General features: G+C 41.0%; 2 protein-coding genes across 3 annotated transcripts in view; one reads left to right on the top strand and one right to left on the bottom strand.

The window, feature by feature from the left end:
- IL27RA (interleukin 27 receptor subunit alpha) overlaps nucleotides 1–1,132 on the top strand; it is a 36,064-nt gene extending 34,932 nt beyond the window's left edge. Inside the window, exon 14 of one of the 2 annotated variants that reach the window (XM_083352807.1) lies at nucleotides 273–498. Coding sequence is in view for 1 of the 2 variants with exons in the window: in XM_083352806.1 (XP_083208932.1) it covers nucleotides 273–494 (222 nt within the window). In the remaining variant the exon portion in view is untranslated. Of the gene's footprint in view, nucleotides 1–272 lie in introns of both variants that reach the window. The other variant, XM_083352806.1, reaches the window with a different exon arrangement.
- An 8,242-nt stretch (nucleotides 1,133–9,374) lies between these two features.
- PALM3 (paralemmin 3) overlaps nucleotides 9,375–18,137 on the bottom strand; it is a 28,100-nt gene continuing 19,337 nt past the window's right edge. The window contains exons 6-8 of the mRNA XM_083352800.1: nucleotides 16,954–16,984; nucleotides 15,610–15,717; nucleotides 9,375–12,912 (exon numbers count right to left, since the gene is read on the bottom strand). Coding sequence (XP_083208926.1) covers nucleotides 10,580–12,912; nucleotides 15,610–15,717; nucleotides 16,954–16,984 — 2,472 coding nt within the window. The 3' untranslated portion in view covers nucleotides 9,375–10,579. The remainder of the gene's footprint in view (nucleotides 12,913–15,609; nucleotides 15,718–16,953; nucleotides 16,985–18,137) is intronic.

Genomic DNA, 18,137 nt, shown 5'->3' on the forward strand with positions numbered 1-18,137 from the left:
ATTGCTTATCCTAAATGGTGAGAAAACAAGTTCCTTTCATCCAGTATTTCTGCCATTTATGGAGAACTCTGAAAAGGGTGGTCCCAAAAGCTGGCTGGCTTATAAACAATGCCAAGTTTGGTGAAGTTAAGGAGCTTGGAAATCTGAAAAATGGGAGTCAGATATTTAAGGGTAGAGGCTATGTTTTGACTTTCTGAATAGGCTTTGCTGTCACCCTATAGTAGGGTAAGTGAGTTAGGGCTTCCTATGACTTTGCTGCATTTTTTTTTCAGGATGCCCCGACCAAATGTTCTACCCAGTTTCCAGAAATTATGGACATTGCTGAGATATTAGAACAAATCCCTGAGCCATCTCCACCACTAGCAAGACCAAATGCCGTGGTGATTTCTGATTATGAAAAACGATTTCTTCCAACTCAAGAGGAAATTCTGAATTGGATTGAGCAGGACAGAAACAATTCTCTATTTTCTGGATTAAGAGAAAGAGGGACATGATCCTTTTGGTGTCATTTGCTCAGCTGGCTACTTCTGATCCATCTGCAGATCCAATTTCTCCTGGAAAGACCATTCCTTGGGCTTTTGAAGCTCCTACTATGCCTTTGGATCAAATGACTGAAATGTCTCTTAACATCCTTTGATCTGCTTAAAATGAAGAGAGCAATGAATTTAAGCCAGAGACTGCAGTGACCTGATCCAGTCTCCAAGGTCTTCAAGACTGTCTTGCTGAGAGGCTTCTGAGGTCACTTCTGATCTTCAGCACATCTCCAGAATATGGAGTTGGTGTTTGTGTTGGATAACAGATCCTTTCTTCAAAGGTGTCCAATCAGACTTTTTCATAAGGTGCTAGAAAAAGGGCCTTTGTGACTATAGCCCAGCAGCTGTGAAATTCCCCAGGCTGGAACTGAGGAAACCGTCTTTTTTTACTTGCTACTTGTAAAATTTTAGGGTAGGGTAGAGCAATTCCCATCACCCAAAAGTTATAAACTGTTTCACAGTATACTGGCTGAGGTGCTGGATTAACAACTGGGAGGCCATGAGTTTGGTTCTCCTTAGCCTGGGTGATCAATCACTCTCCTTTAGTGCAACCCAGCTCACTGGGAAAATAGGTTTAATAAATATTTGTATATAATCTATTTTGTAGTTCATGAATATTTCTTTCAAGAAGCAGCAGCATATGCTTCTAAAGGATACATTGGGCTTAAGTAGCCCAATGTAGAAGCTACCTCGTGCATACAGTTGTTTCCTTTGTACAGACATTGTCATGTGTTTTTCCACCATTCATTTCTCAGCTCTTTGATTATTGCAATGTAATGTCCATCTTCTTTTCCTGGCTCTAGCAGCAAGTCGAATTCCGGAAAGCCATGCTTCTCCAAAGGAATCTCGTGGGCTGGAGCTTCATTGTCTGAACGATCTTAACGTCAATCCCTGAGTCTATGTGGAGCAGGAGGCGTTACTGTCCCCCCCATTTAGTTGGCAAGTGCATAATTTGTTCTTTATGATTTCTTAAGGACATAGAGGTTTGTTAGATCAGTTCAATACCTCAACAAGCCAGTAAATTACAGATAGTATGCAACATGGAAATTCTGGTCTCCAATTCTTCTTTAGGAATAGGGATCAGAGAGATTCTCCTTGATCTATCATGGCTATCGTGGCTGGTAGATAGATAGCCACATATCCATTCCAGTGCACTGAACTGATCTTATTTCCAAAGCAAAATAATCGTCATCAGTCATCCCGTTTTTTGAAACTCAGAGGGTACCATGGATAGCCAAGGAAACAAACAAATGGATCAAACAAATAGACCCAGTATTCTCTCTTGAGGCACAAATGTCAAGGATCAGATTTATCATACTTTGGTCACATTATTAAAAGGCCTAGCTCTGGAAAAGGCTTTAATGCTGGGAAAAGTGGAAGGAAAGAGAAGAAGAACACAATCAGCAACAGGGTGAATGGACTCAGTTATAGTGGTGCACCTTTGGAAGACCTGAAGGATCATCCTCCTGGGAAAAATTCCACCTGATCACTAAGAGTTGACACCAACATAGCAACACTTAATCCTCTAACTACACCATGAGGTTTAAACTGGAAGGGGTGGGTTTACACCAAACAAAAATCAAACACACTACATCGTGGCTTAGTGTGATGTGTGAACCTAGGCTTTATTTCGGCAGTCATTCCTATTTTGCCACAATCAAATACCGTAATCCCTGCATTTTCTCTCATTATTTTTGAAACAATTAGTAGAGCTCTGGCGGAACACTCTGCAAGTGGATACAGTTTTACTTTAGTGTTCTTCTCTTTATGAAGACTCACTTCTTTCTCCTTTGTAATCATTCTATGCTAAGAAAAACATGTACCAATTGTGTGATTTTCCAGTGCAGAGCTGTAATTTTGAGTAGCATCACCTTCTAGGGTTTTGGGGGAGCTAATGAGAAGGGAGAGATTGTGTGATTTTCCAGTGCAGAGCTGTAATTTTGAGTAGCATCACCTTCTAGGGTTTTGGGGGAGCTAATGAGAAGGGAGAGATCAAAATAAGGAATGTCCCCTTCAAAATGAGTGAAATAACAAGATTTAGAGATACAAGAACTTCAATCAATCAATCAATCAATCAATCAATCAATCAATCAGAATGGAGCTGGAAGGAACCTTGGGGTCTTCTAGTCCAACCCCCTGCTCAAGCAGCAGACTGTCCAAAACAGTCACTTGTCTGAAATGGTAAAACAAGTTATAAGGCAAGCTGTCTGAGTAAGACACAGCTGTACTGAAATGGGCAAACAATCATTTATTGCTGCTTATATCTTGGCATATTTCCATGCATCCTTTAAGTGTAAATGTATAAGCAAGAATAAATATTTGGTAGCACTAACCAACATTTTAAATGCTAGCAATATTTCCCTTCTCACTAGTAGGAGGCAGGATAGTTCTAATACAGTATTTTGCATATTTTTTACAAGTTGGTTATTTCCAAAAGGTTTTTTTTACAGGTTTTATTGATTTTTTGTTATTTACATATACATGTATTTATGAAGCAATACGGTGGTTGGGTAGTCAAAATAACAAATAACAAGTTGTAAGTAGTTCAGGTTGCATCAACAAGGATTCCCTCTCTGATTCCATTAATTATCAGATAGTCAAAATAGTGAAATTAATATATTTCTAGTTGTTACCTAAAGGACGTGGTGGCTCAGTGGGTTAGGACACTGAGCTTGTCGATCAGAAGGTCGGCAGTTTGGTGGGTCGAATCCCGAGTGCCGCGTAACAGAGTGAGCGCCTGTTACTTGTCCCAGCTTCTGCCAACCTAGCAGTTTGAAAGCACGTAAAAATGCAAGTAGAAAAATAGGGACCACTACAATGGGAAGGTAACAGTGTTCTGTGCACCTTTGGTGTCTAGTCATGCCAGCCACATGACCACACGTCCTCGGACAAATGCTGGCTCTTCGGCTTTGAAATTTATTTATTTTATTTTTATTTTTATTCCATTTATATCCCGCCCTTCTCCGAAGACTCAGGGTGGCTTACAAGCTTAGCAGTAGCCTTCATTCTATGTATATGCCTGCTTACGGAGAATTTTCAATATATTTTCACTAATACATATCAATATCCTGTTTTTAAATTTTATCTGATTGTAATAGAATATTCTAGAATAGCCTATAATATAAAAAGAAAGCTTAATTTTGGGGGAACCCACAATTCCCTATTTCAATAAAGAATAATTCTCTTGTCTACAAAACTTACATTGTTCATTACAAAACATTCTTATGTTTTACCATTAAAATCTCATTTTCATCTTAACAAATCACCAATTATTAGAAAGATATTTTTTGTCTTAACCGTTCAACAATTATTAAAATACTATCTTATATTGTCTTAACCATGCATCAATTGTTAAAATACTATCTTTTGATATATCATTCCAAATTCTATTATATAGTTCAGAATTATATTCTAAGAGCTTACTTTTGTCTTCCCTTACAAATCTAAGACCCAAATGTAAAATCAGGTTTTTTTTAGAGATTCCCCCATGGAAAGGTATTTTTATACTCTATCTTTTTATTTCCTAAAGTTTTTGTTGTTTCTCACAAGTCTTTTCACTTTCAAGCTTGTTTCACGGGTTTCATTCAGCATGCTATGGTTATTCACTTGGCCTGTTTTTAAGATACAGACTTCAAGATGAGATCTTTTGTCATTATGTTCTACAAATGGCATGACTAAAAAGCAACATGCCAAAACTTGAGAGCATTTCTCTGGCATGCTGACTTTCTGGCTCCTGCATCAGGGCAGGCAACTCTTTTGGGACAGGAGGTACATTAGGAGTTTTGAGAGTGTGCTGTGATGAGTGAGACCAGTCACAAAATAGCCATTTACTTGAAAATAAAGTAGGTTGTTCTTCAACATTTCCTCTAACCTGATGGGGTACTATCCCCACTTCGTATTTTTGTTTTTGTTTTTGCAGGTAAACATAATTTTCCAACCAAGCCAATTTTATTTTTTAAAAATAAGTTTATGCAGGGCTTCTATAACGTGAATCCCCAATTTCTATAATACATAAACTCTCAAACTCATCCATTTTCATATACCCCATTGTTCTTTTTTTTAAAAAAAAACAAATTTTATTTGTTTTCCAGTTTTACATTTAAATATTTGGAAAGCAGCATGGTGATTGGGTAATCAATAGTTCAATAACAAAATCTTTAGTACATATCTCAGGTTGCATCATCCAAAATTCCTTTTCTATTTCTCTTAACATTTGTTATATTATATTTAAGCTAGTACATTTCTAATTATAGCACTTTCAGTTAAAACATTTATTAATATATTTTTACTTATACATATCCATGTCCTGTTTTTAAATTTTACCTAATTTTCAATTTTTAATTACAGTATTCCAATTTAACCTTTAATATCCATAGTATTTAAATTTCGGGTAACCCAAATTTATTTCACTACATAAAAATTGTTCTGATACAGCAGTTTCTGCTAGGAAACTATATATTTATTGGCTAGATGCGCCTCACATTTTGTAAAAGTAAATAGCATAACTGGGTGCATGGGACTCCAAAACAGTTCTTGTAGTTCTTCTCTTGCAAATTTGTATTGTTTATTGCTCTCCAATAAAATTCCAACTAATTAGGCATGGAAATTAAAATAAAATGCTGCCTGGGAGCAAAGTTGTTATTGAATGGTTTCTTATTCCACTAGCTTTTAGGTCCTCACAAATCTATGGTGGCATAATGTTTGCTGCTTTTGCTGGTATTCTTATCCTGCCACAGGTAAAATGGCAGCCAATGGTGCTGTCCTTTCTTACGGTGCACAGGGCACATTAGGAACAGGGATTGGTGGATTCCCCTTGTTTCCCTCCCCTCCCACTAGGCATCACCAGGTGGCAGAAAAATGGTCATTCATCACTCTTTAATGGGGTCTGGAGGCAGGTTTTGAGGGAGACTGGACAGGCAGATTTAGTTCTAGTCTTTTGCCTGAGCTAACAGAGAGGCTCCTTTTGACACAAATTTACTACTAAGCTGAAGTGGCACTAAACTTACACCTGATCCCCAGAAGAATGGTAAGTCTTCATTCCCAGCCAGTTCAGCCAGCTAGCAGAGGTCGGCTGTCTTCATTTCATTTCACAGAGCTTGCCTACATCTCTGTTCCCCATTGGTTGCTTAGATGCCGCTCAGTCTGATTTAAGGATTGAGTTGGATGCCTGTCAGGAACAGAGCCCAGTTTGAAATAATTAGACTTTCTCACTGCCCACAGCTGAATGGCTCTATAAGATAGTGCTTAACGCTAGCGAAGACAGAACTGCACCAGCTTTGAATGATCAAGAGGTGCTGGGATAATTTCACTTAATTGCAACTATGGATTGTGTGGGCCTTTTACTTGAACTGTTTTCACGTGTCTTTGAATGCTGCTTGAGCTTGCCTAATTTGGGTGTCTGTGTAATGGTTGCTGGCTGCCCAGACATGCAGTCTCCAGGATGATCATTGGTTGGCTTTGGGACGGGAATAGGTTCCTTCAAACCTATTGGCCGCCACCTAGTGGCCAACCGTATAAGTAGCTGCGTAGAAGCCTCTGTTCTCAGTTCTGTTCCTGTTACTACAATAAAGCAATGTTGCTGTTTGAACCCTCTCGTCTTGCCTCCTGCTTCCAAGAAACCCACTACAGAACAGATTGCATGATGGGTGAGCCAGGTTCACTCGCATGTATACCAAAGCTGATGTGGCTTGTTTCTTGTCAAATGGGCAAAACACTACTTAGCATTTAAAAACCTGGTTATTTCTTTAGATTGCCTCAGGCATGGGTTGGAGATGAGATGAAGGCAATATTTGGGTGAGCCCCATTAAGTGAAGGGAGGTGTGGAACAAAGCAATGTTGTTCCCTCAGACAATTAGTGTCTTTTTAAGATATTCTTTTAATTTTGTGGAGCCACCCAGAGTGTTCTGGCATTAGACAGAAATTCAATCAATTAATAAATGGCAGGGAATAAAAGATCCAATGTTGATTCCACAGGTAGGTGCAAGTGGGGACATGCAGGTAGATGTTATGAATGGTAACCTTTTAAAATATAATTTTAAGAAGAAAAATAGAAAAGAAAGAAATATAAAGAAGTGGCTCCCAAAATTCTTTACAGTAGTTATAAGTACAGATATTTTTTAAAACACTGTTTTTAAAGTTACAACACGAATCTCCTTTCCATAATTTATCCTGTCTAATCATCAAAGCCATAAATCATGCTCATTTTTTCATATTTATGCAAAAGTACATAAGAGACTTCTAGTCACCAATAAATGTAGATTTTTTTCTAATAAAAAAGTCAATTTATCAATTCAGTTTCACTAATCATTCCTCCATAGTGGGTAGAGCAGCCAATTTTTCCATCTCTGTGCATATAATAATCTTGCTGCATAATCATATGTCAAAATAATTTCCCATGGTTTTTTCAACTGTGCCCTCCTTTCTTATTAGTTTGCACTCTCAGATAAAGGGTTACAGATATTATTTTGTCTGGGGCTCATACTAGAAACTTCAGGTCCTCCCTGTAGTGTGGAATTAATATAACCTTCTATTTCAGTGGTTATATTTGCTATATATTGTAAGGACCATGAGTTCAAATTCTGGTTGAATACAATATATCAGGCTTAACTTGTGGGGCCCACCTAAGGCTGACAAACTCAAGTAGGAATAAAACTGATCCTATATTGCCTTCTAGTGATGAGCAAAAAGTATAATCACTATAATACGGTACAAAGGCAAATATTGTAGGTATCCTCAATTTTTGACCACAATTGTGATTGGAACTTCCATTGTTGGGTTGCACCTGATTTTACTAAACTTTTTTTGGTCATGATTGTTAAGTGAATAACTGTGGTTGTTAAACAAGTCATGCGGTTGTTAAGTAAATCTGGCTTTCCATGATGACTTTACTTGTCAGAAGCAATAATGTGACTTAGGATCATGTGTCATAAATGCTAAGAACCAGATTTGGGATGGAGACTACTGCAAGATTGCCATGTCAAAAGTAAAAATGAAAGTCTGACGAAGAACATACATGAAGATGACACAAAATCAGTCCCTGCCTTAGTCATGGCATTGGTAAAGTGCCTGCTGTCACATTAAAGAGGTGGCTTTGGGATTTGGGGGAAAGCAGAGTTTGGCAGCCTTGCTAAAGGGCAGGTCCAGGTAGGTCAAGTTGGGTAGACAAACTTCTGGGCTCACTTTTCTCAGTAGGATTTAGTAAAATCAAATGTCACTTTGTCTCTTTTGTGAACCGTCCATGAGAAAAGAGTCCCTCATAAATCTTGGGTGAAAAGTAAAATGATGTGTGCTTTTTTCTCAAAGCTGTCAAATCCACTGCCTCGTTGGGCACTGAACGAAGGCTTGGCTTGATCAGTTTCACATCTCATTCTTACCAAGTTGAGCCTGCATGATCTGAGTCTCCAAGGAAGATCTTTCAAGGACCTCTTCTTCCAAGATGTCTGGTGAACATCTGTTTTTGGAGTACTGGTTGGCTACAAATCTGACAAATCCGTTTCCCCCCTCCCTGCCTAAGTCTAAAAAGGATCAAGTATAGCTTTGTCACACATTGTACACTATGAAACCCTCACTCTCACCTTCTCTCCCTTCAGATCTTCCAAAATCTGTTTTGGTTGCATAGCACAATTATTATGCTTGTGTAACAAAAAGAAGTTATAAATTGTCTTAAATCTCAGGAAAGAACTCTGGTGAGAAAGTCAAAGTACCTGTTGGGGAAATAAAAGGAGAGCCAACAAAAGTGTTCGCACAAATTTCTCAGGAGCTTGTGCGCAGGAATACTCTACAGGCAAAGTGGCCAGCAGTGATATGGGAAAGGTGGAGAAATCATCACGGACAGCAAAAAGTGGTCCTATTTGCAGACAGAAATGGGTAGATTTAATAAGGGAGCTCAGAATCAAGCTTGCTTTCCTCTGATTTTTTTTCTTGTATCAGTTTCTGTCCTTGGTCAGTTTGAAAGGGAAGATATGTATGTCTGTGTCTATAAATATACACTGTAATCTTAGCACTGTGAATTTTATATGTATTTGCCCCCAAATTGAGCACTGTTTGTTTTTACTCAGATGCCACTTCTGTCCTTATATTGACACAAGACAATGGGCAGGTTTTTTGTTTTTGTTTTTTTGCACCCACAGCTCACACTTCACCACCAATCCAGTTCCAAATATGAGCTTTGCCAAGAACACACCTGGTATATATTATGCATCTCAGATGACTTTTGTTGCTATTTCTTCTCCCCTTGGAACATTTGGAATTGGACCCCTGGAAGAAACTTCAATTCAGCAATGCTTACCCCTGCTGACTCCTTATAATACCTCAGCAACCATAACTAGAAGGAAAAAGCTACAACAAGTTTGAGGCCCGGTGAGGTTTTAAGCAAGGGATGTGTTCTTCCAGCCTCTGCTTTCCCCACTCCATTTCTCTTTCGTGATGGAGCATGGACCTACTTAACTGTATTGTTAAGTATGACTGAGACTGCATGAGGTGTACTTTCAGCACTTTGCAAGCCATATATAAATATAGTGCATTATTATTTATTATTCATGATAAGCCCTTATTGGAAAAGTAGGGATAGCAAAGTGGCTTTTAACTGCTACCTCTTTCCCAGGACTGGAAAACTTTGGACAAGAGACAGGATCACCAACTCTTCATCTGTCTACCCCCCGCTCCCCAGATCACCCTGGGGCTTTGATAACTGGCACAAAGTGGATCATCAGGTCTGCTAGCCTGCCCCATTTCCAAGCCCAGGAGACAAATCCCACGTCCCTATTCCCAAGCAGAGGCACAGGTGTCACTTGTCATTGCATCTGACTTTAATTGAGAATCAGTATTAGCCAGAAACTGACATGTAAAAGGCTCTTACTGGCTTAGGTGGTGGCCCCAACAGAGGTTTATATAACTAAAATTAAAACAAAGTGCATAGAATAAACAGTCACCGAAAGGAGGATGTGAAGGGCTGAGGGAAGAGCCTGTGACCTAGCAGGACACAAACCCAGGCTTTCTATAGGAAGGGGAGAGTCAGAGCTAGAAAAGGGTTCTTAGTCCCATTTTGGGAGGCAGAAGATTTGAGTTTGCCACACACGAGATCTTGGCTGAAGACCACATTTGGGAGAGAAGGTTCCAGTAGTGCCTTGTCCAAAGTCCCTGCAATGCACCACCTATTGGCAGCAAGTCCTCTTGTGTCCTTTGTGTCACTGCCCTGCAAGCTTAGTTGTGTTCAGCTGGCCGTCTTAGCAGAGGTGCAGGAGGTGGGAACAGGAGGAAGAGGGTATTGCTCAGTGTCTGGAGTGGATCCGGATTGATTTGGTGAGTCATGCCAACTCAGCAGACGGTGTTCAGGCACATGCGGAAAGTGTGGATGGCAGGAGTTCTGCATGCATATTGTAGCCTTTGTGTCCAGCCCTGTGAAAAAGTTGCGGAAGCCTGTAGGTTTGTAATGGCACATAACTCAGGTGCTTTCCAAGATAGGAAAATGCCTTGCAAGCCAAAGGAAGAAAAGATGGATATGCATCTATCTCGGTTTGCATGTTAGTAACCTTTGTGCACATACATGTGCATTCTAAATGTGTAATGTACATGCACGCACAAGAAGGATGACATGCAGGCACATAAACTATAAGTGGAGGGAACGGTGATACAGTACCTGACAGTGCCAAGAAAAATGTAGATCTACACTACTAGTGTATGGAGAAGTGTGCATGCTGCAGGAGAGTGTGTGGGGACCAATACAATCTGCCCAAGCAGGGCATTCCTCATATGCTGCCTCCAGGAAAGCTGGAAGATGAGCTAGGAGTTATCAATAAACAGAAACAATCCTGTCATTGAACACTCTCTTTTGTGACGCAGCAAGCCTTCCATGGACCCATCTATGCAACTCGCCTCCAAGTCCCTCCATGGAGTGTGTACTGTATGCATGTGTGTGCATGCGCATGCGTGAATGTGTGAGATGCTTACACTACATGATTAGCAGGGCATGTTACCACTTTCAGAGCCTGCTGCTAGGACCAGATCAATGACACCTATTCTCCTCAACTTTGTGAAAGACGCCAAGCTTACATTACCAAGCAGCACTGGCACGTCTTCTGCTTGCGTCTGTTCTGCCCCTGCTCTTGACCCTCCTCCTGGTGTGATGCTGCAGGTTGAAGGTGGCATGAGGCAGTATTGCCATCAGTGGTGATGTAAATTGGGGCCTCCTGGACTGAGGCTCCCTGGTGCTTTTGGATCCCACTCTTGGACTGCTGCTGATCTCCTAGAGAAATGTCCTGTGGGGTTACTGCGGTTTTCAGCTCATTCAACAAAGGTTGTTGCTCAGCAGCAATATTTTCTTGCATCTCAGTGGTCTCTGCTTCTGAAGCCAAATTAGAATCTCTATCTTCTTTCAATTCTTGATTCTTTGAATTTACAGCTGCATCTAGAAGGGGTTGAGCAGAGACTTGGTTCACAGTCGGAAAAGCATCAAGGACAGTTGTTTCTTGTGGTATTGGACCTAGGTCTTTGTTAGAGGTTGGAGCTTGATCCAACAGTGCAGGTGTCTCTTCCATAAGAAATGGAGATGTCTTTCCTGCAAGAGTCTCTTCTGTTTCTTTAAGGGAAGAGGTTTGGTCCTGCAGAGAGGCTGACATGTGCTCCACTAAAGTTGGTTGAGCTTGGTCTTGAAGTGATACTTCTAGAAAGCAGGAAGAGGACTGACTTTGAAGTGGTGAATGATCAGTTAGAGATCCTGTCACCTCCTTGCCATCTGGAAATACGGGTTTCTGGTTATGGAGGGCAAGTGGAATTTGGTCTGGCTCAGTCGTTGGTGTTTCCTTCTTTTCATTCTCAGATAATGGGATCTGGCCTGAAGGAAACTTATCAGCCTCAGTAAGAAGCAGTGTTTGAGATTCTGTAACAGTTGGCATTTGGACTTGCAAAGGTACTGGAACTTCTTCCAAGGAAGAATTATTGGCTTCTTCAAGGGGCATGATTTGATCAGATAGAGGAGAGAGTTGATTAGTAACAGAAGGGGCTGTATCTGGAAGGGGACTTTTCATCTCCAAAACAGACTGTTCTTGGTCCAGAACAGTTGGCAAGATGTGGGGTGATTTCTGTCCTTCATGTAATGAGGAAGGAATCTTTTCTGGCAGAGATGTGAGCTGGTCTGGAGAGGTAGGCAGTATTTGATCTACCACAGAATCACTACATTCTTGAAGAGCTGTTGAGATATGGTCCAGATTTTTTCCATTAGCTTCATGTATGGATGATTGGGTCTGATCCAACAAGAAGCATTTAGTTCCTTGAGGAGTAGTATCATCTTGTAATAAGAATGCTTTCTGTTCTGGAGAAGAAACATGGCCCTGCAGAGATGACGGATTTGCCGCTATGAAGGATTCTGGCAGTGAAGATGGGGTCTGACCTAGAGGAGAATCCTTATTTTCTTGCAATGAAACAGATTGGTCCAAAAGGGGTGATGGACTCTGATGTAATAATAACGGCTGTTCTGACTCCAGGAATAGAGTTTCAGTTTCCTGAAAAGATGATGGATTCTGTTCTGGAAGGGATACTTTAGTATCTGGCAGAGAAGGAATCTGATCTGATAGAGATGAAGTCATTACCGGATCTAGCTTAGCCTCTTCCAAAGGGTTCAGAATTGTTGTTTCCTGACCAGGAGAGATCTGGTCTGAAACAGATTGTTTGGTCTCTTCCCCCTCTCCTGCTTCCCCCAGCATTACTGTGTCTGATTCATGGCATTCTTGCATCTCTTCCTTCTGTGTAAGATTTGCTTGGTTCACTGCTGCTTCTTCTTCTTCTGTAGCAACATCGCAGACTGCCAGGTTTCTGGCAGGCTCTGCCTCCTCTGCATTTTCTTCTGATAGTTCTTTCTGCCCCGTTTTCATAAGAACTGCCTCCTTGACCAACAAGCCTATCTCCTGCCCGCTATCTCCCTGCTTCCTGGGGGAATCCAGGCAGTTAGCACTGTCCTGCAGAAGGTTGGAAGGGTTTTGCTGATCATGGGAAGTTGGAGATGCTCCCTCTGGGCCATCACGGCTATCGAGATCACAGTCCAGGTGGTTTTCAGTAGCACAACCAGTCTTCTTTTGATCCACCACATTGCAAAGACTACCTGAAGTACTCCATTCTTCACAGTCATTTCCCATGTTATCATGGTCTTCCAATTCGTCCTCTTTTCTAATGAAGTTCTGTGTCTGCCCAACAGCATCCATGCTTCCCACTTCCTGCCCCAAATGATCTCTGATGACCATCTTTTCTACTGCCAGCTTTCTTTGGTGAGCAGCAGGGGTTTCACTAGGATCCAAATTCTTCGTAGTAGGAGCGGCCCCACCTTCTATAGTCACTGGGTTTACTTTGACTCCTGTTTTTTCAGAGCTGCATTCATTGCCAGAAATACCTTTGGAGAACAAAAGAAAATGTCAAGACTTTTCTGGTCCTGATCTGTATTCTCTTTTTAAATATTACCAATATTGAAGCCAACCTTACCCAACTTTGTGCCCTCCTTATGCATGAGAACTACATTTTTTAGAATTCTCAGAGCTGATTTATGTTCACTGAACATATCTGCCAAATTCATAATGGTTTACAGTACAAATTATGGTTTGCTGTATTATGGCTTTCTTGACCTCTACCTGCCTCCAAAACCTGAGTCTTATAGGCTATGAAAATGACAGCTTCTTGCTAAAAGTATACCTCTCAGTTTCACATGGAGAAGGAGATTCATATTAATCTGATCTACCTCTGTGATGATCCTCTTTGTGCCTAGTTTGGACATGGCTCCTTATTTCATTCTTCAACAGAGTGATAAATTAGTGGACCAGTGAAATGCTGGTGGACATAGTATATTTGGATTTCCATAAGCATTCGATAAAGTAGACCAAAGCCTATTTCTTGGTAAACTAAAAAAATGTGAGATAGACAACATCACCACCAAATGGCTTTGTAACTGTCTGACAAACCACACTGAATGTTTAGTCCTTAATAGAATTACATCTGCTTGGAGACAAGTAAGCAGTGGGATACCCCAAGGCTCTGTTTTAGGCCTGCTTTGTACAAGGTGGAGCTTTACCAGGGTCGCTCAAGATACTGACATTGAGGACTCTTTCTTTCGACTATGACAGGCTCTCTCAAGATAATCCACAGAGTTATTTAAATCTGACAATCTTCCATAAGGATATAAAATGATCTTGTAGCATCAGGGAGGCTAGATACTGTATAACCAAAAGATTGACCTTTACACCATGGTCTGGCTTATCTTCCTACCTTGATTTAAACCTGGGCAGTTGTGCCATTTCCATTTAGTTCAATGTGGCTTCCATCAGAGATCTTCCCTAAGGGATTGTGCATTGGTGGGAGGAGATAAAGCAATTTAGAATTTCTATTTCAGGCACCCCACTACATAGCAGATGAAGCAACCTTTGACTCAGCCCCTTAATCCCTTTTTCCAAATTCATGGTACAGTCTGCTGCATTTACTTAGATCTATCTCCCCATTTTTGTCTGATTCCTATTGCTCTTATTTACAGCTCCAATTCTGCAAGCAACCTCCTGGGTAGGGATCTGTCTGCTAGCCAAGAAGCTCCATTAAGTGCAGATGAACTGATGACACTGAGGAAATTGCACAATAACTTTATCTTTCCAGCTTCACTTTCATGTGATGGTGTTCATGTTTGAAAGTTTCAGATAGCCCTACCCGCACAAGATGTCCCTTCCACCAAAGAATGCTTACAGCTTTCATATTATAGAATCCTCCCCATCTATAATCACACACACACACACACACACACACACACACACACACACACACACACACACAGAGTTTTGCAGTGCAGAGAGAGACAGGCTGAAACTTAAAGCTTGATCTTAAAAGCACCCTTTGGGAAAACGACACTGTTCCTTAGTCCTCTGGGCAAGTAGGAAGAGAAAGGAGGAGTGGGCAGAAACAGCAAGGAGGGGGGAATAGCACAAAACCAGAAACACTTTTGTCTAGCTTTTGTCCAGAGTGACCACAGCCTACATGTCACCCTTGAAGAGTATCCCAGAGGGCCAGCAAGTTTCAGCAGAACATAATATATATATATATGGGGGAGGGGAAATATTCAGCCTAACATTCCCTATACATCCCATTTACACTAATACAAAATCCTCAAAACACATCCAAGAAATCTGTAGAACAATCGTCATGGATAGTTACTGTGGTACTAAGTCAAAAGGCACATTCCTTCTGTCTTTAGGGGAAAAATAAACCTCTTTTACTAACTGTTTAATAAAGACATTTTAAAATATCTCTATTATCCACTAAGGGGCTATTAAAGCTGTTTTTGGTACAAAATAGTGCTTGTGTGCATATGAAGAGAGTCATCTCCCATCAGCTGCTAATCAGATATAAGATCTTTCTGACAGAAATTGAGGGTAGGGTGGGGTGGAAAGACCAGGGCTTTGGCAGAAGGGGGAGGCCTTATGAGGGAGGAGCTATCTAGACATGCCAAGGACCGTGTGACTCTCATGAGGCCTGCAAACTAGAAGTTTACCATGCAGCTGATTTTATGAACAGTATAGGATAAATCATTTCATGAAATTGGGCCTTACCATAATTTTGCATGAAGCTAAAGTGCATGTCATATACACTGAATCTTCCCCATGTTTTAGCATTTTAGTGGTCAATAACTGCAATGAACAAGGCAGCTTCAGAGATTAATTTCTCCCATTAAATACTTTTATCAGGAAGAAAATCTAAAGAGCTCCTGAGAACCACAGAATTTCATTTGTCACAAACTCTCAGCAAAACAAAGTAATTTTTACCATCCCCACTGCATACCCAGATTATTCTTCTAAAACCAGAATGAACCTTCAAAAGTCCTGACCTCAAAAAAGAGCAATCTCCTTACAGCTGAAACCAAGATATTTTTGTGATGGCAAATTTTCTACCACTCTCTATCAAAGTCCATATTTGCAAGAAATCATGTGACAGATGCAAACTTGCTCAGCAGGATTGCTGGTTGTCCTTTGGACTGTGGATTTCATTTTTATCATCACCCAAGGACCTGGCTTGATCCCTTACAAAATGGCAGACCTTGCCAATGGCTAATACCCACCATCTCCTGACATGTCTCCATTCTCCAGTTGTTCTTTGGCTGTTGCCTCCATGGGCTTTTGAGGAGAAACAGAAGCCAACTCAAGTTTGGTCTCAGTAGAATTTCCCTCTGTAAAGAACACATTACTTTCAGTTAGCTTAACCAGGTCCCTTTGCAGAGGAAGAATGCTGGAGCCAAAAGATGTTTTCATAGCTCAAAAGGTGAAACCTGGTGATAAAGCAACCTAGGCCTTTTGGTACCCTTGCTAAGATTGATAGTTCAATGCCAAGCAAAACTAATTATTCTCACAAACTCAGATTTAACAAGATTTACTGAGATGGAAGTTATAAGAATTTCAGTAACTGAACTATTTCCAATTTAGAACCAATTTACTCTCCATTAGAGCAGCATTTCTCAGCCTTAGCAACTTTAAGATGTCTGGATTTCAGTTCCCAGAACTCCCCAGCCAAAAATGATTTCAGTTGCTACAGATAAGAAACACTACACTACAGAAAATACTTCCTTAAATTCTTTCTAAAAACTTTCTTGTGAACTAGTGAATGGATTGTTTTTTTAGCTGATAATAGATAAGATTACAGGTGACTATTAAAAAAAATATCCCCTGTGAGCTAATCAACCTTATGGATAATTTTGCAAATAATAGTTTGCCCTTTAATTAATTCATCATTTTGATATTTTAGCTGGGTGAAAGGGATTAAAAATTTAGAAGTTTAGGTCAGAGACCAAACATTTTCCGGTCATATGAAATATAACACTACCATTTGCTTGGGCAAGGCATTTTTTATACTGATCCATAAGTATGAGCAGAGGACTAGATCTGCAACTACTAGATAATTAATTCTAAACAGGATATAAATAATCAAGTGTGACTTACTTAGATAAATGCAGCCCAAATTCTATGAAATTACCACTAGTTATCGCCAGTGGCGTAGCGTGGGTTGTCAGCACCCGGGGCAAGCACCCGGCCACTGCACTGTCCCTCCCCCAGATAGTCCCTCGCTCTCTCTCCGCACCGCACCGCACGCCTGGCACCCCCCCCCTCCACAGTGGGCGGCGACCCGGCGGCTCGGATTCGCACAGCCAGCACTGCAGTGAGAGAGAGTGAGTGAGCCAGGCAGGGGCAGAAAGCTGCGAGTGTGAGCGCGCCCCCCCAGATGTTGCGCCCGGTGCGGCCGGCCCCCCCTGCACCCCCCACGCTACACCACTGGTTATCGCTACTAATTAATCTATAAATAGTCTTATTTATTTTAATGCAATTACCTAAAAGAATTCCCAATCTGATTGTGCCCAGTGTGATAAGGTACCCCAGATAATCTGCATCTTACCAAATAGAAAATTACTCACTTTCTGGAGAAGAGGAAGATGTCCCATCAATCTAAAAACACAAGAATTTTTTTTGATAAAGTGATAAACAATGAGATTTTGCATAAGCTAAATACACTTTATCCATATTCTATTTACATCTAATTTGATCATTCTCAGAGGAAACATTGTCACCATGATGAATAGTACAATCATTTACCTTTTCAAAGTTAAACTTGTGTGGGGAGGGGTAGGAATGAGGGACATTTGCCAGATTGTACCAGAAGCCTTTAGCCAGATGTTTTGTCATCACCTGGACAACATTTGTGCAACATGCACAGCAGTTTTGTAACTCTTTAAAACAATGGGCTCATTACTTGATTTAACAGGTTGTATTCTGGCTGTCAGAATTAAAATGCTTTGTAACTCCAGAATTCCAGAAAGTTCAACTCAGTGAAAATAATTGTATAACAGATATTTTTATTGTCCAGGAACTTTAAGCAAAGACTTACATTTTGCAGTAAAGACATCCGGTTGTAGAAGCACATATATGCCCATATCTGTTCATTTCCGTAGGTAAAAAGGGGTAATTCTCTATCTCAGCTACGTGTGGCTACGGCTGCTAGTAATATGTGTAGCATGGTTGATTAGACAAAGGCTTTACCATCTGGCACGTAACCAGGATGTCCTGCAATAAACTTTTTAACTCCTCCCACTGTCTAGCTATAGCAGGGCTTTTCAACCAGTGGTACAGGTACCACCTGTGGTACATTGACACCAGGCAGGTGGTACGTGACCATCCTAGAAAAGTGGTAGTGGGGGAGGGGAATGAGCTGAACTGGTGGCAGCACTGCACAAGCCTGAGCGAGAGATGGCTGGAGCTGCAGGGCTGTCAGGGCTCAGCAGAAGTGCCAGGATCAGCGTTCTTCAGGGCTGTCAGGGCTCAGTGGAAGCGCCAGGATCAGCGCCAGGCTCCAGCTGGAGCTCAGCACTGATCCTGGTGCTTCTGCTGAGCCCAGAAGAAGCGCCGATCAGCTGGAATGTTGCAGCATCTCCAGGGTCTTGTGATTTACATTCAGATGCTTGGCAACTGATTCATATTTATGACGGTCACAGTGTCCCAGGGTCATGTGAAGTGACCAAAACCTGCTGCAACCACCCAGCAGATGGGGAGGGGGGATTAAAAACCAAACACCTCCACCCCACCCCTGCTGCCAATCCTCAAA

This window comes from Vipera ursinii, assembly GCF_947247035.1.
Source record: "Vipera ursinii genome assembly, chromosome: 2".
NCBI lineage: Eukaryota > Metazoa > Chordata > Lepidosauria > Squamata > Viperidae > Vipera > Vipera ursinii.